A 24525-nucleotide genomic window follows, 5' to 3' on the forward strand; every position below is an offset into this window, starting at 1 on the left:
TCGTGCTTGTTGGGGAACTTTGTCAGTGATTTTGATTAGTAGCTGGAAGCTCAGTTTACCTGCTGAGCGACCCAAGTGTATATACAGTATTGTGTGTATATAAAACAACTGAGAAAATAAGTCAATGACACGACAGGTTCCTTTTAAAATCCACATTGTTTGACCAGTGTATAATGCAAATACTCTTGACAAATCTTAAAGGCACCACAAGAGCTTTTTTTTTTCTTTGCAATAAAAAAAATGAAAAATACTGCCTTGCAAATAAACACGTTACCAGCAAGAGAACAGAGTAGATGGCTTTCTAGAGCAGCGCTGACTAAAGCCGCTCATCAGTATACAGTCCTTCAAATGTAATAAAACAGCAAATTAATAAAATGGTAATATAATTCATGCCAAATATATATTACTTAGTGTTCCTTAGACACAATTCCCTTGATTGACTTTGAGAAACCTACTTCATTAAAACGATAAAAACAAAAAATAATGACAATGAAAATGACAATAACGGCTACAGAAACGGAACAATCCATTTTTTTTGCTTCATACACCAACAATTAGCCAGGTACTTGGGCAACACATAAATGCATTATGGACACATTTGGAGCAAGCAGGTTTTACAGCAAAAAGAAGACTAAGATGAAAAGAGAAATCTCTTCTCATGAAATTGAATGCTGTTCGGGTACATAATGCTATTTATACCTTGAGTTTGTCCGTACATGATGGTTTATACCTGGGAAGTATGGCTATATAGATGACAGAATAATTGAGTTTCCTGCTGATGGAATGACCAAAGCTCAGATGCCCAGATGTGTTTTTTAGGGGACATGTTTTAGAGTAAATATAAGCCCAAAATACACATAAAATACATTATCATCTGGACTAGATTCCATAAAACATTTCTGGTATATTTAACAATATGGCAGGAGCATGATTCACCACAGAATTTTTTTTTTTCAGAGGCACATTAGTATCAGCGGAAAAATGGCACAGAACATTTGGTCTAAACACATAGCCAACATTAATACGTGTATAATTTAAAAATGTAAGATTTTTTACAACCCATATATAAAATTGCACTCCATCGCTAATCGTGGCCAAAGAACATACATACGGATTCACTATTAGAGAGCTTAACTACTGTAGTTAGCTCGAACTACTTTACAAAATACAGGTAACCACAGAACCACTGAGCATTTAAAAAAAAAAAAAAAAACAATAATGATAAAAAGGTTTTTTTTTTTGCAAGGAGCAAGAATTTGGTATTGAAAAGCAGAACTGCTGCATTTTTCTTTTCAGTTAGGAAAGTGACCCCAAAAAGTGATTTTTATTAAAGTGGCGATCTGGGCCAAGCGCTTTTCTAAGGGGGGGGAAAAAAAAAAAGCATAATTTCTAAACAGAAGTACTGTAATTTACCTCAAAGGGGCAAAAGTTTGTTTTGTTTTTAATATAAAAGCAGAGATGAGGTTTTCAGTTGAGGTCTCCTAATTGATAGGTGGAGATAAAAGTGTTGTGTGCATCAGGGTGAGAACAGCACGCCTTTAATGTACGTGACGGTCGTGAAGTTCAGCAGCATGGCCACGTGTTCGTTCCCTTGCAGTTCCACCAGATGTACGGGCTGCTTCTGCTGAGTGCCCCAGCGTTTGCACTGCACAGCACTCAGCATGTTCACCGTGCCATCTCCCTCGCCGTACACCACTTCAGGCTCGGCGTCGGGAAACGTGGTGTAGCGGTACGTCTGCGCCGTTTGGATTCCCGTCCCATACAGACAGTGCACAGGAACGCCGGGGGCTTGCAGAGCCTGCACTAGTGGCTCCGTGTCTTGCCGCATGGCCCAGCCCTCCTCGTGACCGATGTCCTTGAAGAAACGCTCATAGTCGTTTACTGTATAGTTGGCGCTGGGTGTGGAGACGAGCGGTACGTCGCTCGGCCACGTGTGCGCGTACGGCAAGAGCCACGCTGTGGATACAGCTGTCCGCTGCTGGGCCCGGATCTTCAGAGGGCTAATCACTGGAATGCGATTATTATCACCTAAACAGGAAGAGCAGGACGGTTAAAGAAAAAGAACCACCACTACTAACAAATCATATTAAAACAACCTTACGGCCAAAACGTGGTGGTATTGGTGTTAAAAAGTGTCTCACCCATCTGAAATTACTTAATTCTTATCTTCCGATCCATGTTTTGTTTGTTGGTAAATACGCATACACATTTATATCTTTATCAGATAAACATATTTGCTAAATACAATTTCACGCGTTTTTATGTAGTGTCCGTAACTTTTTGTAATTCAAATCTTTGAATGATTTTAACTGTCGTTCAGATGAAAATTGGCCAATTTAGATTTCACATAAAAAGACATCAACCTATAAAAGTGTATTATTCTAAAATGAAAAATTGATATTTCAATATAAATTTGATATGGTTACAGACACTACAGATGTTTTGCTTTTTAATCTTTTACCAAAAACCAATTAAAGCAACGATTTTTGCAGGTCGTATGCTTCTAGATGCTTACACTAACTTAATATCAATATTCAAAATAGAAAGCGAGACAGTATGTGCTAAAGTATGCCCCTCCCACCAAAAAAATAAATAAATCAGGACAAATATAAATCTAATAATAATAATAAATAATTGTTTTATAGAGTTTCGTATTAAAAAATTTTAACTAAACCCTAAGGACTTTGGAGACCTCTACCATACAGGAAAGGATTTCTCACCACTGGCCATAACGCGCAGCGTCTTGGCTACGCCGGCCCACGGGGGGCCCAGACACACAAACGCCTTGATGTATTTGTCCTTCCAGGCCTGTGGCTGCTGGTTAAGGAAGTAAAGTGTGTACATGTTGCCCATGCTGTGAGCGACAAGGACCACCGGGCCACCGTACTTCTGTGCCATCTCCTCAATCATCATCTGCAGGTTCAGGAAGTACTCCTTGTTCTCATCTGAAAAGAAATTAAGATACCAATTACTGTGTTGGTTTAAAAAAAAAAAAACCAACCATCTTTAACAATTGCATTATGTCTGAGTTTTAGTTATACCAAATTATTTTTAATACAAATAAACATGTTTAATATATTTTCAAGCAAAGAGTTTTCGCACAAAATATTGACTGTGTATTACTCTTTACTGCTCTTTAGAGAATTTTCTGTCCAATAATGTTGTAACCTCCCGCCGCCTGGTTGGCCGAGCTCTCCTACTGGGCAAAAATCAGTTTCTTTTATGTAGAAATGGTTTTAAAATAACCTTTGCTCATCTTTTGCACAGCACTGTAAGTAAAACAGCTGTTTGAAGGAGAATATGAATCACTTTTGGTAACTTTGTCACTATTTTTATGCAAAATCCAGGAGCCTACATTAGGTTTTTTTTTTCTTTTTTTCTTCCATTTGAAAACTGGTCTGTCAGGTAATATGTTGCTTTCTTTACAGGCATGAAAATGTTCTTCCGTAATGTTATTTATCCATTAAATAAAGTTATCTTTGGAAATAGTGAATGAATTTGAACATAATAATGGAGACATGATAAATATATATAGAAGAAAAAGTATCTTACACACTACTGTATATATCGTATACATACATATAGTATATGGTTCTTACTTTGTTTATCCAGGTGTTTTCCTTAAAAAAAGTATACTTTATTTTAATTATTTGTGCCATGAAGGGATATTAATGTATTTTATTCACTGTTCATATTCAGTCAGCACTAGATCTAAATCAGTGCCAGCAGACACATGCTGGGAACTCTGCACAGACGGTTATTATGCACCCAGGATCGAACCACTGGATAAGAATGGAAAAAATAAAATCCTTGACCAGGTCTGGAAACCACTGTTAGGGACTATAATTCTAACCAGTTTTTAACCGCAGGACACCGTAACGAGTAGCCAAAATACTAAAATCTTACGCACTGGGAGCCCTTCTCCAATCATAAGGTGCGCCTCGGACATCCCCATCTCTGGTGTATCCCCAATCCACCATTGCTTGCACGATAGTGAAGAAGTACATTCCTGAAATGGATTTAAAAACAAACCGCACAAGCATGAGGACGACTGAACAGGTTATCAGCACATGTTTGTTCATAGATTTCATGGTGAGCTGAAAGGCAGGAGTGGCTTTCAGTTCCTCTAGACATTTTGAAAGTCAGCAAGCAAAAAAGAAAAAAAACATCTTTTAAAAGCATCCTGCTACTAGGTGTTTGAGCCGCAGCGGGATGTATAGCTGTTACTCACCCACGCTGTGTTTGCTAGGGTCGAGGTACTCCAGGCCGAACGTCTGGCCAAAGCCGGGCACCCGGATGTCCACGCCCGGAGGTGCTTCTGTACTGTGAGTGGTGCGATTGTAGATCAACCTGACAACCACAATGAGGCAAATACACATAAAGGACTTGTGTAGTGTGTGTGTGCGCGTGTATTGCACAGTATTAAATGTGAGTGAGATAAAAAATCTGCACATTTAAAAACTAAATAATTTATGTATCAATAAGACTGACAATTTTTTTTTTTTTTTTTACAAAAGATAAATATTTGATCTGAGGTGCCAATATTTAGGGTTTCTATTTAAAGTGATTCAGTTCTGTATAGCCTGAAATATATAGTAAAACTATAATTTTTTCTTTACAACTTTTTTAAAACATAAAACACTTTAATGTGTCTCCGTTAGCATTAAATAAAAACAGGAGGCAGATTTAAAATAAATAAATAAATAAAAACACCAGAATTAGGACACAATCTTTACACCGTAAACATTCAGCAGGGGAGGAAATCAAATGTAGATTTAAAAAACAACACTAGGTGGCTGCTATAAGTGATGTTACAGCCACCTGTAGTTACTCAGTTCTTTCTGAGAAACCAAAGCCTGAGCACAGAGATTCTATGATGAGCTTTTTCAGAAAATGTGTTTGGTGGCATGATGTAGATGAATAAATAAGTACTTTATCATTTAAAAACAATGATATTGCACATTCATAACAAAATACGGAAAAAAAAGAATAAACAAATATTAGGCCTTTAGCACTGATTAAACATATATTCCTGTATTCCTGAATTAATTGTTAAATAGTAAGTTAAAAAAGTAATACGTAAAAAAAGTAATAGTAAAAATTAATAAATATATTGTACAGCTGATGAAAAAAAATATGTTTAAAAAAAAAAAAAAAAAAAAAAAAAAAAAATACACAGTAAGTAACCTGGTGGATATAGTAATCATGTTGCCCCACTAATGATATGTTGCGCAACAATAAATGAATAAATAAAAAACTAATGATAATAAAATTTATAATAATAAAGTTATAATAAAATTGTCATTTCCTGCTTACTGTTTCTCCTCTCACCACCTCACCTCACTACCACAAAGTATTGAAATGTCATTTTGTCCCTTTGTCGTTTGTTTGCACATTTGGACAGGCACTTTATCTATTTTGTACGTTTCATACACTGTGCAAATGTGCAAACAAACTACATAGTTTTTCGGATAACTTAAAATGTCAATCTGGCTTGTCTCAGCTAGCCAGCTAATTAGGTTTTTTGTTAATTTATGTTGTATGGTCCTAGAGGAATGTTGAATCGTTTCACTCTGTATGGGTAAAATGGCAATAAAGGCCTACGTAAACTTGAAATATAATAAATATAACATAATAATACAGAGGAAACACAAAACGAGAGTGTGAGGTCACTATATGTGGACGTGTCACAACTGAGAATTGTAATCTTGTGTAACCTAATAATAGTCATTACGAAATGAGGCGAGTAAATAAATAGAAAGTAGGTGGGCTTGACACAAGACACTTCTCGCAGAGACAACACAGACAGGGAAAGTGTCTCAGACTTCCCTAATCGAATTCAAGTCCTAATCAGACAGCCATGTCGATTTCAACACAGGGTTGAAGGTGATGTATTTTTTTTTGTACTTTCCCCCGGTTAAAGTATTTAACTGCAGACAGATATGTGCTAAACTATATTGCTAAAAGTATGCAGACTCATAAGCTAAGGTGGTATGGTACGAGTGGAAGAGCCTGGGCCTCCCACACCAACCTCACTAATGCTCTTGTGGATAAATGAACACACACGCTCCTTAATTAAGCCTAGCTCTCTAATAAAAAGCCTTCTGAGAAAAGTAAAGCTAATTATAACAGCACAGAGGATCTGTAATCTGTAATAACATCTGTAATGTGGTTTTTAATAGGCACATATAAGGATTGGTCAGGTGATCACACCTGACCAAGATCAGGTGATGACTTTTTTTCTACACCTGCCTTGAAAGCTAATAATATTTATTAGCCATCCATCCTGAAACAGATTCACCTGATGCTGCTCACCTCATATTATCGATCCAGCAATCAATGGCCACAGGCACCAACAGCTCCAGGTTCAGCCAAAGTGTGAAATACTCTTCGGTCTTCTTGTAACAGATGTAGTGAACGACGCTGGGTTTATCTAGCTTAGCCTCCAACTGGTTCCCAAGATCGCCTGGAACTGCAGAGTGACAAAAACTGAGTGAAATTTACACTTACGGAGAAAAGCCGAAAAAAACAATCCCCCCCCCCCCCCTTTCCATGTTGAGAAGCAAACTAGTTCCAGGTATAACTGCAATTCCCTCACCAGACCAATTTACCAATTTACCTCCCCAATCTTGATCAAAGTTATAATTAAAAAAATAAATAAATAAAATAATAATACTTATTATTATAATATCAGTTCATCCATCCTACAAGTCCCTGTGCAAGTCATTTTGATATCATACCAAAATGAAATCTTTAATCTTAACTCCTGATTGTCCTTGTTACTGTCACTACTGTCAGAGCTGCTGTTCTAGAAAACTAATCAACACCCTCTGAACAAACTGAATTAAGACTTTATCAGTACCATGGTGTAAACAGCGTGTAATCTCTATACATGTCTATTCACATCTAAAGTCATCATAAAACGAGTCTGATAAGGAGTCTCTTTTTGACTGATGATCAAATAAGAGCACATTTCCATTTACATATTCTGGTCACAAGCTTTAATTTCCTCTGGTTGTTTGTCAGGGTATTGGTTTTTCCTCAGTGTGCTGAGGCAGTGGATCAGAAATGAAGCTTAAACTCCCCCTGATGTTACCACGTGTTCGAACAGTGGCCTAAGAGATAAGGTGTTCAAGATATCCCAGTTGACTTTTGGTTAAAACAGCCCATTGTGGTTGAACTTCTGAGCACAGAGTCCTGTCTTATCAGCAGTGCTGCCTTTTCCTTTTTTCCAAAAACTGCAAATCTATTTGAAAGCTGTTTGCTTATATAACATTTATACTTTTGTATAAATGTTACATGTGACGGGACAATTTACATAAGTCATTTTAAAATAAATTGCAATAAGAAATAAATTGAGGGAGGGAATAGTTCTGAAAAAGGACAACACAATATACCAAGGGGGTTCAAGTCAAACCAGGACTTTGTGCAGAATAACAGAACACAGTTATGACTCCTGTGATTTCTCTATATAATCTCCTGCTACACTAATGCACTTTTCCCAGTGTTACATTAGTGCTTGGATACCATCAAGATAGAAAGTTCTCTTAATAAGCTGGAGCCATGATCAAACTGCTTACTTTAAGCCCGCAATGCTGGCCTCCCAGGAACTCCTTTAATGGGTCTTTCCTTTAAATGCAGAGAAGCAGCCTGGTTTGATCACCAAATGCAAGACCTCATACTGCTCACCGCACCACTTGCACATCACAGGAACTCGTCTGGGAGTTATTGCCACATTCCCCCAGAGAGTTTAAAGTGCTTTCTATACATTTATGGTATTAAAAGGGTTCCTGGTAGGCTAGCGTTTTAGCAGTGAAGATGATGTGAAACAGGCAGTCCGATCATGGCTCCAGAGGACTGAGAAAATGTTCACTGGACTCCCGAGTGCCTCAACAGAGATGCACTCACTCTCACTTATCTTCTATAACGCTTGATCTTGTATTTATGGTCGCAGGGACCTGGAGCCTATCCCAGGAGACTTACACCCAGGACAGAGCGACAATCCATCGCGGGGCACACAGACATACACACACTTAATCACACACTACGGACAATTTTGAAAACACCAATTAACCTAACCTACATGTCTTTGGACTGTAGAAGGAAACCGGAGTACAGAGAGGCAACCCACCAAGCACGGTAAGAACATGCAAACTTCATGCACACAGAGACATGAATCGAACCTGGACCCTGGAGGTGCAATTCGACGGTGCTACAGAGAAGCAAGCGCATTAATCGCTAATTCTAAGCCTGGTGATCTCATCCATGCAGTGATCAGGGCCCATGAGACAAATAAATGCGGACTCTCAGGAAAGGAAGCTTAGTGTACCGTCTCTCTCCAGGCAATCATAAAAGCAAATTACATTACATACAGAAAAAGAGCAGAAGTTGGGTTTGTGTGGTAGTGGTCATATAATATTGGGGAAAATCATGTAACAAGCACATAAGTTAAATTGCATTTAGGGTGAATGTTGGATGAAAAATAATACTGGGAACCAATCCCAGTAGGCTTGGGGCACAGGGCGAAGTTCACCCTGGACATGATGCCAATTCATTGCAGGGCGGGCGGGCACACACACAAAATGGGCAATTTGGGAATGCCAATTCATGCCAACACCTGGGTTAGTTTCCCACCCAATACCCAAACCCCAAAGGGTTGCGTTAAGAAGGGTAGTCAGCGTAAAACTTGTGCAAAGTTGTGCGTGGATCAAATATACCCATTGAGGGGAGTAGCTGAGACAGCAATTAACACAAAAACGGGCATATGTCTTTATACTGGGGCAGGAAACACACCAAGCACGGAGAGAACATGCAAACTCCAAGCATGGGCGGGAATCGAACCCTGGTCCCTGCAAGTACGAGACAACAGTGCTCGACGTGCCACCCCTTTATATGAACACAGACACCAAAATGATTTAATTATTTATCTTTAAACCTACACTTTATGACCACGATAAATCTATCAAGGTGGAACTTGTTCTAATAACTTTTTTTTTATAAATTGTTGTCCAGCACTAACATCTTTTACCATTTAGCTTCACTGTGATTCCTTTCTGTGTGTTATGATAAAAGCTTCCTGAAATCTGTGGTTGTTTATAAAAATCACAAACTTTTACATTATGCAACAGTAGTGAGAATGTGCTTCTCTCATGTGACTGGATGTCATATGAATCTCATCACACACACACACACACACACACCAGGCAGCCTGAGGAACAACCACATCACCTTCTGTACATCCTGTTTTCCAGGTTTAAGATATTTATATCACACAGTAGGTCAGTTTGTCGCTAAGGATTTATAGATTCATAATTTCCATAGCAACCAAAATGCTGGTTAGCTGCAACTGTCATGCTAGCATTAAGAATTTCCTCTTGTTTTGTGACGGATGGACTTTGACAGTGTCACATGCGCATTGTGACATCTTTGTAGCTTATATTTCACTAAACGTTTAGATCGAAACCGTGCTACACGATTACTTTATATATATATATTATATAAAAAATATATTTATAGACACCACTCGTGCAGTCACGCGCTACTAAAAACACAATGCGTCATCATTATGCGCTGAAACAAACAGCTCAACAAGTCGTCTCCAGTAAACATGATTATTACGTGTTGTGGATAAATACCTGCTTGTTTTAATGCATCAACTTACTCAGAACCACAGGAGGTCGGTCCAGACACGGCTTCCCATCGGGACATTTTAAACTTCTGCACTGGGCGAAAGAAGCTAAAAACAACAACAACAAGCCGAGCAGGCTCGAAGAAATCATCTTCCAGCGGGTCATTTCTGGGCTCCGAAGGAAAACGACGCCTCTGCGTCAGTGATTAAGTCATTCAGTAACGAAACAAAGCCATGGTGGAAGACTAACGAGCTAACAAGCTGCTAGCAGAGTGCGGAAACGGAGAACAAGAAACCGGGAAGGACGCGGCTCGTGCGCGCTCGTGAGGCTTTTAACGCCGAGCTCAATGCGGGCTGTGTTACATCTGATCGATGACGTCGATTCCAGTGGGCGGGGTTATGAGTTCTCTCGGAATCGATTAATATTTAGCCGACATTTATTTACTTAGTTTAAAGGTGACGCAAAAACCACGAGAACAGCCAGACCAGGGATCACAATAAATCATAAATCATAAATCATTGTAATGGCTAAATGTCTGAGTATTTAAATATATTTTGCCTAGTTATAACAATGTATATAAAGGAAAAATTCCCACTTAGATGAATGCATAATAATAATTATAATAATAATAATAATTTTATTCCTTGATTAATATGTATTTTTTTTTTCCATGAACATTTCAGGATGTTTCCCAAAGGCATATTTAATCATGTGACTTTTGATTACTATAATATTTAAGGAAGAAACATAAAAAAACAGTAACTGTGGAACCCCTTTGGTCACATTAGGGTAAAAAAAATTAATCAGTGGCCGGCGAGGGAACGAGATACTATGTCATGGCCATGACTTACTAAGCTGTGGAAACAAAATAGAGCAATGTATGGCCACGACTTAATAACACATGAAGATGAGATAGTTTAATGCTTGGCCATGAGATACTATGTTGTGGCATAACTTAATAACCTCATAGCATTTACTCACTTACTCACTCTCTCTTTTATAGTCTATACCGTTTTAACATTGCGGGGATCACAGGAGACTTAGGGGTGGGAATCCATCCAGGGGTGCTGGACAGGGTGCTAATCCGTTACAGGGACACTCACACACTCATTTACACTACAGGCAATTCGGGAATGCCAGTTAGCCTACTCCGCATGTCTTTGGACTCTGGGAGGAAACCGAAATACCCAGGGAAACCCACCGAGCACGGGGAGAACATTCACACAGCGACCACACAGACCCGAGGCGGGAATCAAATCTGGACACTGGAGGTGCAGGGGGACAGTGCTAACCACTAAATTTATTACTGTTAATATTAATAAAGATTTATGATTGCTTTTATTAGGTGGCCCAGTGTATTAAAGCTCTAAGTTACTGATTCAAGCCTGCTGTTGGGCCCTTGAGCAAGGCCCTAGGCTGATGGTGCGCTCTGACTCCAGTCTACTAACAAAAAAAACTTGGGATATGCAAAGAATAAAGAATTTAACTGCAGCAATGTATATGTGATGAATAAAAGCTATAACCTAACTAAAACTTAACTTTACTCACTGACACACAGCAGAATCTGGGACATGAAAGATACATGGACGCAACATAGTATCTCGTGCCCATGTTTTATACTACAGTATTTTGTTCCCACCCCTTAGTAAGTGGTAGCTACAGCTAAAAGTGGTGTCTTTTACTTACATCTTAATAAGTCATGGCCACAAAATATTTTTCCCAGAGTAGCACTGTAGATTCCTATGAAAAAACTGTACAGTGGCACCAAGCACTATGAAAACAAAGTGCAAACAGAACAGCAGTCTGACAGTTGGTCATCACATGATCTTCGGGCACTTTGCATACATTTGCAGATTAGAATAGTTCTGGTTTCATTTAGAAATGCTGAATGTCTTGCACATTTTAAAATAAAATATGTTTGTATTTTGTAATATGTATGCATTTGAGGTGTCTTATATTATGTGTATGTAAAAATCTTAATTGGGTCAAAAATGCAATAACTCCAATGCATTGAACACAAAGATTCCAGCAGCTCACTAGTAAAAAAGAGCCTTATATATTTTGTATTAGTATAGTAAGAGCTTGAAACCATATAATCTAAGTTTAATAAAAATTAATTTAACTGTATTGTTTAACCACAACCTATAATCAGTGATGTGGAGATGTTCTTTTGTTAGGCGACATACAGTAACATTTAATAATTAAACAAGGGAATTTCCTTTTTTTTTAATTACTCAACAGATATTAGACACATCAAAAATTATTATAAACTTTTAAAACATTCAAAATTTTATACATTAATACATGGAACATTGTACTTACTGGCAAATTGATGTCGTACAAGTAAAATTATAACTTCCAGACTGTGCAATTATGAAAATAATTTATAACCAAACTATGGAGTTTGGCTATAAATGGAGAACCTGACAGTAATGGAGAACAGTAACGTTATGATGGTCATAACCTCCTGAACAAAACGGGCAAATATTAAAATTATAATTTTAAATGTCTTATATTTCACTTGTGTTCCTTCATCATCACAAGTACCAAAAATGGTTATTAAAAAGTGTAAAGGGAGGGAAAGTGTATCACTTGTGTATAACGCCTCCTAGTGGTTATACTCATTAAAACTGTATAGTGATTTTGGCTAAAACAAAAAATGTTATTTAAACAACTGTAGTTTAATTTCATATTAATTTTACAATTAAATAAACTTGATACAACAATTTAATGCTTAATTTAAATCATAATTGTGAATAGTTCTGGAGGGAACTTTTACTTTTACTTGATCATTTTTTACTTCAAATAAAGTAAGGCTGGTTTAAAGTCTAACCTATTTAATAATTAATTTGAATAAAAATAATCTGTAATTTCTATGACTATGTAATCTATTAAATATTGGCTGGATATCATTAAATCTTAATCCCACTCTATTAATGGGAAAAAAAAACAATCATTGTTGCACACAGTAAGGCAATGTAGTGCTGTTCAAAAAGCTATATCTTATACAGACAAACTTCAGTGTGATCTTGTACTTGTACTTTAGAAAGTGATGAAAGGGATTTTTTTATGTAGAGTTCAAACAGAAGTGTGGAAATAGATCTGCAGGTTGAAACGCCTTGTTGATGAAAGAGGTCAGAGAAGAATGCCAAGACTGGCGAAACACCATTAACCATTCCTTACACCAGTGTGGGACAGAAAGACTTCTCAAAAATACTCAACAGGTCAAACCTTATGGCAGTTAGTCCATAACAGCATAAAAACACATTATTTTAAATCTGACTGGAGATTCTTTCTGTGTTCTGTATGCGATGTTGATGAGGTTTTGACATCAGTGTAGTTTATCATTTACTATTTTCCAACAATGTTTAATGTCAAATTAATGAGAAATCCAATGTAGAAAGATAATAAATGTTTCCCAATGTTCCCAGTTTTCACAGAATTACATCAGAGACTCGGATTATTAATAAAACCAAAATCTTGATGGGAATGATGACAGAATTCTTGTATGAATGTCGAAGGTTTGTGTCTTGTTTAATAAGCAGCTCACTAGTAAAAAAGAGCCCTATATATTAACCCACTTCCTTTGTATTAGTATAGTAAGAGCTTAAATCCATATAATCTAAGTTTAATAAAATGATTTTAACCGTATTGTTTAAGGTTTGCGTCTTGTTTGAACTGAATTTACAGATAAGGAGGCGAGAACGCAGTCAGACTAAAAGGACTAAAGTGTTCCTGCATCACTGTCTTAAGGCTGAAATCTTGCTGGTGGAACAGGGAGTGCAAAGGGTTGCGTGCAAGTAAGAAACCATTAACCAATACTGAAATGGATCATGTCCATAAAAAAATAAAAAAAATAAAAATTCAATACAAATGATACCTTAATCATTATTAATAATAAAGTGTCTGGATCTGATTATAAATTATGTAATAAAACTATATAATAAGTACATTGCTTTTGACATTCCGGGGCCTTTTGCATCATTTTTATTATATTGCATGTTTTGGACCTTCTTCAACTGTCCCATCTGCTCATTCGAGTGTGTCCAGTACCAAACATGTTTGTGAAAAATCGACTTTTCTGCTCATGTACACCAGACCTTGAGCCCTCGGATCATCAGGTCAAGGGTTGCTTGAAAAACACCAGACCAGCACACCAGCTGTTGGAGGAGTGATAACAGCACTGGTGAGCCTTGATATTTACACTGTTGTAATTCTGCAGTCTCTGCTCGCATAAAACTAACAAAAGATGCTTGACTTGGCTTCCAGAACTCCTTTAGAAATACGGCAGAATCTTTTTTTTTTTTTTTAAATGACACGCATTCTTGGTGAATTCCTTCTTTGCCATAAATGTACTTTATTTTTTGATGCTAGTGGATACATTGAGTGTACATCCAAACTGTACGTTCAGGTACAGATGGTGGAGCAGTGTACAAATAAATTAGTGCTGTTAAAAAAATACAACTTTTATACCAGGTTTACCAAAGCATCGATTCTAAAATAGATGTGGTAAAATAACAAAACTTCACAAATTATATGTATTGAAAGATATTAATCTTAAAATTGCCCAGCAGTGTGTTTTTTTGTCCAGCAGGTGGTGACACTGAGTCATAGAAGAACCTAGGCTTAAAGAAGGACGAGGTGACGGATGCGCTTCCAACTAATAATATACGGAATATTTAATCTGTTCCCTCTGTGGATTCTTTAAATTCTGTACAAATTGCAACGGCATTTCATATCATCTGATTATGTTTGTGGATATATACACAAAAGTACAAATCTTAAAGAACTTTCTTTGCAACACTTAATGGACATCGTCTCTCTCAGGCAGCTTTAAAATGAACCACTATGCATTTATGACATCAAACCGTAAGCTGAGCTCTTTTTAAGGGTTCTCAGACATAAGTTTGCGTGGTTGAGACGGCTTGACAAAAACGGTACGAATGGCCTCATCCTTCGGAAACGTTCCCTCTAGGATCTCCTGGATAGCATTAAGGACGTTGTGGTTGAATACCATGTCGAGGTGAGGCATGCCGTTAAATTCGGTCACGTACACGGGTTGCTCCTGTTCGTCTATCCAGCGCTTGCACATGCTCATGCTCAGGCTGTCCACCGTGTCGTCCCCATCCTCGTACACGTAGTCCACTGGATCGCTGTCCGGGAACTGCTCGTCGTAGATGTAGGTGACTGGTGTGGGTCGGCCAACACCATAGAAACAATGGACTTCAACCCCGGGGGCGAGGACGTCCGCTGTGAGGTTCTTCGTGTCCTCCCACATGTACCAACCGTCCTCAAAGTTAATGTCTTTAAAGAAGCGTTGGTAGTCCCTGTAGGTGTAGTTGATGGACGGTGTGGAGATGAAGACATGATCCTCAGGCCTCACCTGCTCAAACGGGATGATCCAAGGGTTCGTGGTGGTCATGCGCTGCTCCTCGCGGACCTTGATGCTGGACACGAATGGGATGCCATCGTTGTCACCTAAGGAGTCAGGGGAAAAATACTAACATTAGTCTGGCCAGATTCTTATTCCTACTTAAAAGTGGGATATATCAGGTAGAAACGGGACATCAAAAAGATCAGATTAAAAACGAAAAACAGTAATCTATATGGATAAAAGAAAGGTTTGTTCTGTATATTGGTCAGAACTCGCTCTTTCAAATGCTATTTTCATGTTTCATAGATTGGAGGACCAGAAACTAGTGCCCGTCTGTCTGCCCGTCTGTCTGACTGTCTGTCTGACTGTCTGCCCGTCTGTCTGTCTGCGCGTCTGCCTGCCTACCCGCCCGTCTGACTGTCTGTCTGTCTGTCTGCCCGTCTGCCTGCCTACCCGCCCGTCTGACTGTCTGTCTGTCTGCCCGTCTGCCTGCCCGCCCCTCTGACTGTCTGTCCGTCTGGCCCGTCCGCCCGCCCGCCCGTCCGCCCGCCCGCCCGCCAGCCCGCCCGCCCGCCAGCCCGCCCGCCCGCCCGCCCGTCTGTCTGCCCGTCTGCCCGCCCGCCCGTCTGTCTGCCCGTCTGTCTGCCCGCCCGTCTGCCCGCCCGTCTGCCCGCCCGTCTGCCCGCCCGCCCGTCTGCCCGTCCGTCTGCCCGTCCGTCTGTCTGTCTGCCCGTCCGTCTGCCTGCCCGCCCGTCTATCTGTCCGTCTGCCTGCCCGCCCGTCTATCTGTCCGTCTGCCTGCCCGCCCGTCTATCTGTCCGTCTGCCTGCCCGCCCGTCTATCTGTCCGTCTGCCCGTCTGCCTGCCCGCCCGTCTGTCTGCCCGTCTGCCTGCCCGCCCGTCTGTCTGTCTGCCTGCCCGCCCGTCTATCTGTCCGTCTGCCTGCCCGCCCGTCTGTCTGTCCGTCTGCCCGTCTGCCTGCCCGCCCGTCTGTCTGCCCGTCCGTCTGCCCGTCTGCCTGCCCGCCCGTCTGTCTGCCCGTCCGTCTGCCCGTCTGCCTGCCCGCCCGTCTGTCTGCCCGCCCGTCTGCCCGTCTGCCTGCCCGCCCGTCTGTCTGCCCGTCTGCCTGCCCGCCCGTCTGTCTGCCCGTCTGCCTGCCCTCCCGTCTGTCTGCCCGTCTGCCTGCCCTCCCGTCTGTCTGCCCGTCTGCCTGCCCTCCCGTCTGTCTGTCTATCTGTCTGCCCGTCTGCCTGCCCGCCCGTCTATCTGTCTGCCCGTCTGCCTGCCCGCCCGTCTGGCTGTCTGCCCGTCTGCCCGCCCGCCCGTCTGCCTGTCTGCCCGTCTGCCCGCCCGCCCGTCTGCCTGTCTGCCTGCCCGCCCGCCCGTCTGCCTGTCTGCCTGCCCGCCCGCCCGTCTGCCTGTCTGCCCGTCTGCCTGCCCGTCTGTCTGTCTGTCTGCCCGTCTGCCTGCCCGCCCGTCTGTCTGTCTGCCCGCCCACCTGCCCGCCTGCCCGTCTGCCTGCCCGCCCGTCTGTCTGCCCGTCTGTCTGCCCGTCTGCCCATCTGCCTGCCCGCCCGTCTGTCTGTCTGTCTGTCTGCCCGTCTGTCTGTCTGTCTGCCTGCCCGTCTGCCCGCCCGTCTGTCGGTCTGTCTGCCCGTCTGCCTGCCCGCCCGCCTGTCCGTCTCCCTGCCCGCCTGTCTGTCTGCCCGTCTGCCTGCCCGCCCGTCTGCCCGTCCATCCGACATCACACAACATAGGCTGGACAGAAGTTTATAACGCTTTGGCAATGCTTAGGTAAGGGTATTTGCAAATTAATCAAATTGAATAAAAGTAAAAATAGAAGTAAAGTTATGAGAAGTTACATCATAGCACTTACATATTTTAAGCTTAAGTTAAATATTTAAACATATTTTACTAATTTAGCATTATAATCCCCAATTTAGGGATATTTTCCCCTCAAGGTGGACGTGACTACATGCATCACTCAACAGAGCCAATCAACGCGCTAGTTTACCTTGTATAGACGGCGTGTGCATGTACAAGCCACCACAATCCTCAAGAAACAAAAACAAAAGCACGACACAGCAAAATGGAAAGTATGACATCTTCTTCACATGTAATACATTGGAGGACCCGAAACCAGTCTCGGACTGAGATAAAACTCTTACTTAGATATCTGCCTGAAGTTTAACCTGCACCATAAACGAAATCAAAATATTGAGTCCTGATATTTATCACTCATTAGAAATGGCAGGCAATAATGAATAAATCCCTGAGACTCAACCTATAACCTGAAATACAGCTAATAATAATAACAATAATAATAGTCACCTGATGCTAAAACTCTGAGGGACCTCACAGCCCCACCCCACGGCGCTCCCAGTGAAATGAAGCTCTTGACGTAGCGATCTTTCCAGGCCTGGCTTTGCTGGTTGAGGAAGTACAAGATGTAAAGGCTGCCCATGCTGTGGCCCAGCAGGTGGACGGGCTGCTTGTACTCATCGTGCATCTCCTCCACCAGGCTCTTCAGCCGTTCAAAATACTCAGCCTGCTCATCTGGAACACAACACACACAGTCAGGAGCATGCAAATAAAGAGCGGTTAGATAATCAGGTCACGCGGGATGTCAGTAAAACAGCCAGCTTGACTGGACACTTGATAAATAGAGTCATATCTGCCCATGTGGTCTCATTATCCAGACCTTCTAATTGGTCTTAATTAATGTTGGGGAACGTTACTTTTTAAAGTAACTCATAATATTACAAAATTACTGCCTTTTAAAAGTAATCAGTTACATTACAGCGTTACTTTCTGATAAAAGTAACTAGTTCGAGGTACTGCAGAAAATGAAATTGTGATTCCTCATGCATGTTGTTTTAGTCAAGACCTTTATAATTATTCTACCATCATCACTCAGCGAAGTTTGGCCCATAATCTGTTAACTACTAATACCTCTATCTCACCTACGCGGTTTCACGCAGTGGCTGTAAGTACGGGTCATCATGATTCACCGCGGGTTTTGGCGCTGTGATTACATTTCCATTTTTCCGTTCGACGGTCCTCACATAGTCAAACCGCATAGGTGAGATAGGGGTATAACAGCAGGAATAACTGAGAGGGGCGGGGCTTGTAGGACGACTTTCACACACACACACACACACACACACAGTGAGACTTACTTGGCGCAATCCTCCAGTCATAAGTAGCTGCTCGAACAGTCTTATTGCGTACATAGCCAATCCTGACCAAATGTTCAACCATGGTGTGAAAATAACCTACAAACATAAAAATATCAGAGGGGCAGGAAAGAGAGAGAGAGAGAGAGAGAGAGAGAGAGCTGAATGAGATGAATTATCTACCTTATACCACAATTCGTCAGTAATATCATATGCAGCCCCCCAGGGTTCATATGGAAAAAAAAATAATAATAAAATAAAAAATGATATAGTTAGGTTTAGGGTCGTCAATCTCTGGACTCTGTAATATGACATACCATACATTGTATAGTGCATTTTTTTATGTGACAAAATCCTACTCCATTAAAAAGGAGGTATCCTGCTATATAAGCATATACTCGATTGAAAGTAAAAGTTGCTACTTTAGAAACTTATTTTACTCAAACGCTTGTTATTTCTGTATATAATCCCCATAATGCTTCACTAATGCACTTATCCCAGCATGTCACGTGGTTGGATTAAGTTTGTTCAGTACGAAAAAACAAGTTAAAAAATTATATATGAGAAATTTCATCACAAGTCCCGGTTTGACTTGAACACCCATGTACATTAAAAAGTTTATGGGCCAATAATTAGTTGGTGTGATTCTTGGGGTTTTCTTTTCTATGTGGTTGAGCCCTGACCGTATGCCAAACTGGAATGAGTCAATGAAATGATTCTAATCATAAACTAATGATACTAAACTAAGCCCATCTGACTGACGTAGTGGTTGGATGATAAAATAAAAAAACCTTTAAGATTCGTCCCATGTACAGTGGATACTTGGATTGGGAGTACAGTACCTTGGTCTGCGGGTGTTTCACAAGACGAGCAAAAATTTTATGAATTTTAACTCGGTAAACGAACGAGGTCTTGAAATACGAGCAGTATTGTCGGTAATCATCTCTTATGCTCGGCCTCAGTGCGCGTGCGTCACTCATATAGTCAACATCTGTGTGCACGTGTACTGTTTACTATAACACTTTGACTATGTGTGTGTATAAAGCAGTTTAATTTGTGTGTATGCACGCACTTGTGCGAGTAAGAGTCATGTGCGTGTGTGTATATATTAAATTTTATGTAAAGTGTTTATATTTAATTATATCGTAAATACAATTAAGTACATTAACTTATGGGATACCTAGGAATATGTTTGGGAAAAATAATTAAACGCAGATAGACTTCTAGTACTTAGCTCCATCACTTTTGTAGCAGTGTACTACAGATGTGTCATAGGTTGAAAATTGTGTCAGTGAAAATATTTACCGTGTCATTCATCTGAAGCCACATTTCCAAACAGAATAATTTATCCAATGAGTTCCTTTGTACTGATTGTAAATTAGTGATATTAGTGTCGGAGCAGTCACCTGCCAGATTGTTGTTATCCAGGAACTCTACAGTGTGCGTCTGGCCAAATCCAGGGACTCGTACTTCCACTCCTGGAGAGTTGGACGTCTTGCGAGTCGTTCGGTTGTACACGATCCTACAACAAAAGAAACATTTGACTATGAAAAACCTAAATAAGTTCTTTAAGTGATCTCCATGTCTATTTCACACATGCTCAAAAGTAAATATACAAATGGTTAAGCTGTTTCATGGCAAGGTGTGGTCCTGTTTTCTCAGTATTTCATGATGGATTAGGGAGTCGATTCCATGCATTTGGTAGGAATATGCAGTCAAAGAAATGTTAACGCGAATGAAGAAAGCCAATGTTAGGCTTAAAATACAAAACAAACCATTTGGAGAGATAGCAGAAAAATGCTATTCTGCTCAAATGAATTAAAACACTACAAAACTGATACGATGGTGGATAATGACCCAAAACAAACTGTAAAGGCAACCCAAGACATTCTTAAAGCAAAGAAACAGAAGGTTAACAGAACAGTAACCTGCCCTCAACCCAACTGAACTGCTTTGATAAAAAAGCACTTTTGTCACTTAAGACAAAACCGAGGGCAGAAAGACTCGCGAATTAAGCAGCTGCAGTAAAGGCCTGGCAAAGCAGCTCGAGAACTTGAGTCATTTCCATGGATTCTAGACTTAAGGTTGTCATTATTTAAGAAAATGATCCTTATCTTCATAATTGTGTTAATTTATCCTATTATTTTTAAGCCTAAAATGTTTAAAAAAACATTTTAATAATATCAAAAGCTGAAATCCTAAACTTTAATTTAATGTTAGCTGCTTCGTTTTCGTCATTGTGGTGGTGTACAGGCAGTGCAAAAAGCCAAAAATTGTGTCTCTGTCCAAATTTTTATGGACCTGACTGTACAGAACCTAAAGTTTGTGCCCCAATCTCCCTCTTGCATTAGTGTTTTATACTATACATATTTTTATTTACACTGGACACTATAGAGCTTATGCTTTAATCATAAAGACTCATTCCAGGACTTTTATTTTTAATCTGCTTGTCTTGAACATTATTTCAACACAAAACAGCAATATGAACCTGTGCAATTATTTAATCGTAAAAGTGTGCATTTTTTTTTTTACAGATAATATACTGATAGCAGGGAATTCTGTCAATATTAAATATGAAATTATTGACAAAGATTATTTTTCCATATCAAGGGACACGTCACTTATAATTACATGTCAGAGCAAAGCCAGTCCAGGCCCATGTTCCTGTGTTGTTTTGTACAAGCAATGCATTCTGTGTCTCTATGAATAATGTCTTGGGCTTGGGTTTCTGTGTTCTTTTACCATTGTGTAGCTGTGTGTCCACAATACACGTTTCATCTGTTCAGATACCTGAGGCTCCTTGTTTTGTTCCACCATATTTGTGTATAACACCTGAAACGACTGGATTTACTCAGTTCTATTAGGTTTTAAGTTTATGGAGTGTGTCCTCACCTTATGTTGTCAATCCAGCAGTCGAGACCAATGGGCATGAACATGTTGAGGTCGATCCACAGAGGAAACCAGTCCTCTGTTTTCTTGTAGCAGAACCAGTGAACCAGTGTGGGCTTGTCTATTTTGGCTTCGAGGCGGTTGCCGATATTCCCCGGCACTAAAATCACACCGATATGACAAAAGGTCAAATGAGCATAAAATCCGCAGTGTGGAATTTTGCACCATTTCTGCTTTCCAGCGTCAAAAGTTAATAAACACTGCAGATGTTCATTTATAACTGTCGCTGTTCATTTCAGTAGGTGTTAATTGAGCACTTATTGGGTTAACTCATCACATCTGGTGTTAATTTACCACTGTGAAGGCTTGTGTAGTATTGTAGGGGCTGGTATGAGGTTTAATCCCGTACTATAAATATTAAGTATTGTTGTTGGTGTTTGTTCAACACTATAAATCTTTTAATCAACACTATATAGGATAAATATTGTGTGTTATTAACATCCAACATTTTAACAGTGTGTGATTCAATTTAAGTACATAGAACACAGTAGGGGTAAGATAAATTAAGTGTCCATTTATTTATATTTATTTATTCATTTATCTTTTATACTGCTTATTGTGTACATGGTCGTGAGGGGCCTGGAGCTTATCCCGAAAGACTTTGGGGTACAGCCTGGACAAGATGCCAATCAATCACAGGAACCTCACTTACACACTACAGGCAATTTGGGAACACCTGTTAACCTAATCTGCATGTCTTTTGATTGTGAAGTAAAGTTGTTAAGTTTTATGCTTGCTCCTGTGGACCAACCGATCTGCAATCAACTTGACAGGTTATACGCTGAATGCCCTTCCTGATGCAAACCCTCCCATTTTATCCAGCCTTGGGACTGAAACTGCATCCAGTGGCTGGAGTTTGGGCATTGGGTGGCAACTGAACCCGGGCCTTCCGCATAACAGACGAGAAACCTACTACAGAGCCACCAATGCAGAAACCGGAGAACTAGGAGGAAAGCCAAAAGAAATGGGTAAAACATGCAGGTGGGAGATGGGAATCGATCCCTCAATCCTGGAGGTGCAAGACCACAGTGTCATCCTTGTGTAAAATTAACACTATAAATATTTATGCAGCACTGTAGCCGTTAAATACACTGTATGGGCAAAGGTTATTGGGCAATCCTGTTAATTATTGAATTCAGGTGATTTAATCAATCAATCAGGCCCCTTATCTCCAGTGAAGAGCAATCTTAATGCTTCAGCATACCAAGGTATCTTGCCATGCCACAAAGTTGGAAGACAATGCTGTGCTTTTAACTTTGTGGCAACAGTTTGAGGAAGGACCTTTTCTATTCCAACATGACTGTGTCCCAGTGCACAAAGCAAGGACTATAAAGATATAGTTTGATGAGCTCAGTGTGGAAGAGTTTGACTTGTCAGCACAGAGACCTCAACCACATCGAGCACCCTTGGGATGAACTGCAACCAAAAATGCAAACAGGGCCTTCTCCTCATATATATATATATACATAAGCATTAAGCATAGCATTGTCCAAGAAGTCTTGGTATGCTGAAGCATTAATATTGCTCTTCACAGGAGATAAGGGGCCTGATACAGTAATATATATTCAGCATTGTGGGGGTTGATTAGTTCACTGATGGTGTTAATTGAACACCATAAAAGTTCATGCATTGGAATGGTTCAACACAGTTTAGTACTAGAGATAATTTAACATTGTACAAGTAAATTAATCAACGGTATTTTTTTTCAATGTCAGTTCAAACAGCATTGCAGTGGTTTAATAAAGTTAATATTATTGTTAACACTTTAACAGTGTTAAAGACTTGCGTTAAAGAGTTACGTTGTAACATTCTAAAGAAGCACGCGCACTGACTGCGTTTCATCTCCTTTGATCTTACCGATGATCAGAGGCGGCGTGCTGTTGCTCCCCCCGCGTGGTTCGGCGTTCGGAGGAAAGATGACGTTAAAAAGCCAGAATCCTGCCGACTGCTGCGGCGCGAGCAGAGCGATGAGCGCGACGGCGAGCGCGTGCGAGGGCGCCATCATCTCCGCTGTCTCGTCTGCTGTGTGCTGCTTCTCCGGTCAATGCACTCAACTCCTGTCTTTGCTTAGGAAAGAAGAGAGACCGTGGGGGTGGAGGGGTGGGCGTTGTGATATAACTGAGTCAGTTCACCGGCTGTACACAGTTAAACTCGTGCCATTTGGCATCATCCTGCAAAGTAAACAGTGCAGTGTCAGATCAGGTTCCTCTGCACCGGTTGTCTTGTACTCTGTCTGTTCTACTGTTACTGTTAATGGGAGCAGAGTTTGTAGAACTAGTTTAAAGGTTAAAGCTAAAAATAATCTGATCAGTTTCAATGTAATTGTTATTGATATTGTTATTTCAGGTTGAAGCCCATGTAGTTGTCTGGCTGTAACAAAGATGAACCTCTTATTTTTTTTTTTTATTAGTTATCCCTGTCGCCTTGCACCTCCAGGGTCGGGGTTCGATTCCTGCCTCTGTGTGCATGGAGTTTGCATGTTCTTCCTGTGCTTGGTGGGTTTCCTCCGCATACCCTGGTTTCTTTCCACAGTACAAAGACATACAGATTGCATGTTAAAATTCACTTATACCACCTCAGCGCTGTTACTGCAGCGGTGAAAATATGAAGTAATCCCAGGAAAATTATTCAGTTTAGGTTTTCTAATGAATATCTATTGGTGCAAGTGTTTGTTTACATTGAGAATGTAGCTTATTAGTATCTTATTTTGAAATTGATTATTACATCTGCCGCATAACTGCTCACAACATCGCTTTTACTCGACATTTTGATTTCACTTATGGTGCAGGATAAACTTCAGGCAGATAAAAAAGTACTGCAAAAGTTACATTAAATTCTGTCCAGCCAGTTTTCTCCCAAAAAATTGACAAAAATTTCCTATCAGCTAGTTAGCAATTTAGTTTGCGTGCAAAATTCAAAATATTTAGATGCCAAATTTCACAATTTCACATGGTGGAAGGAAAGAATTACAAACTTAAATAATTCTTTTGACTGTGTAAAGCTGCTTTGCGGCAGTGAAAATTGCTAAAAGCGCTATACAAATAAAATTGAATTGAATTGAATTGAATTGAAATAATTTTTTTGTGTTATGTGAGGCACACAACAAGTCAAAAAAAAGTGCACAATTCCAAACATCTAAAACCTTTGTTCATGGGTCTATTGATCCTAAGAGGCCTTGTACAGCTGCTTGCCTCCCAGTGCTGTTCAATCAATAATTTACAATATGAGTAGATGTTTTGTTAGAAATACTCAATGTATTTTTCATTCATTTGCTATACTGCTTATCCTGTGTACAGGGCAGCAGAGGGCTCGAGCCTTTCCTAGGAGTGTTAACCACTAAGCCACCGTGCCACCACTCACTGTAAATTGAGAGAGAAAAAAAAAGTGAATTATATTG

At 40.2% G+C, this 24525-nt stretch overlaps 2 protein-coding genes across 2 annotated transcripts; both read right to left on the bottom strand.

Annotated features, from left to right (window-relative positions):
- Nucleotides 1-137: 137 nt before the first annotated feature.
- Nucleotides 138-10085, bottom strand: LOC128531956 (phospholipase A2 group XV-like). Its single transcript, XM_053506148.1, has 6 exons — nucleotides 9662-10085; nucleotides 6316-6472; nucleotides 4232-4350; nucleotides 3911-4009; nucleotides 2721-2945; nucleotides 138-2028 (listed from the first exon to the last, which is right to left on the bottom strand). Exons 1-6 carry the CDS (start codon nucleotides 9792-9794, stop codon nucleotides 1517-1519), a joined length of 1245 nt encoding a protein of 414 aa, XP_053362123.1. The 5' UTR covers nucleotides 9795-10085; the 3' UTR covers nucleotides 138-1516.
- A 3881-nt stretch (nucleotides 10086-13966) lies between these two features.
- On the bottom strand, nucleotides 13967-23204 carry lcat (lecithin-cholesterol acyltransferase). The gene is made up of 6 exons (XM_053506111.1): nucleotides 22986-23204; nucleotides 21072-21228; nucleotides 19586-19701; nucleotides 18183-18278; nucleotides 17335-17559; nucleotides 13967-15107 (listed from the first exon to the last, which is right to left on the bottom strand). Exons 1-6 carry the CDS (start codon nucleotides 23131-23133, stop codon nucleotides 14515-14517), a joined length of 1335 nt encoding a protein of 444 aa, XP_053362086.1. The 5' UTR covers nucleotides 23134-23204; the 3' UTR covers nucleotides 13967-14514.
- Nucleotides 23205-24525: the final 1321 nt, after the last annotated feature.

Source organism: Clarias gariepinus, chromosome 10, assembly GCF_024256425.1.
Source record: "Clarias gariepinus isolate MV-2021 ecotype Netherlands chromosome 10, CGAR_prim_01v2, whole genome shotgun sequence".
Classification (NCBI taxonomy): domain Eukaryota; kingdom Metazoa; phylum Chordata; class Actinopteri; order Siluriformes; family Clariidae; genus Clarias; species Clarias gariepinus.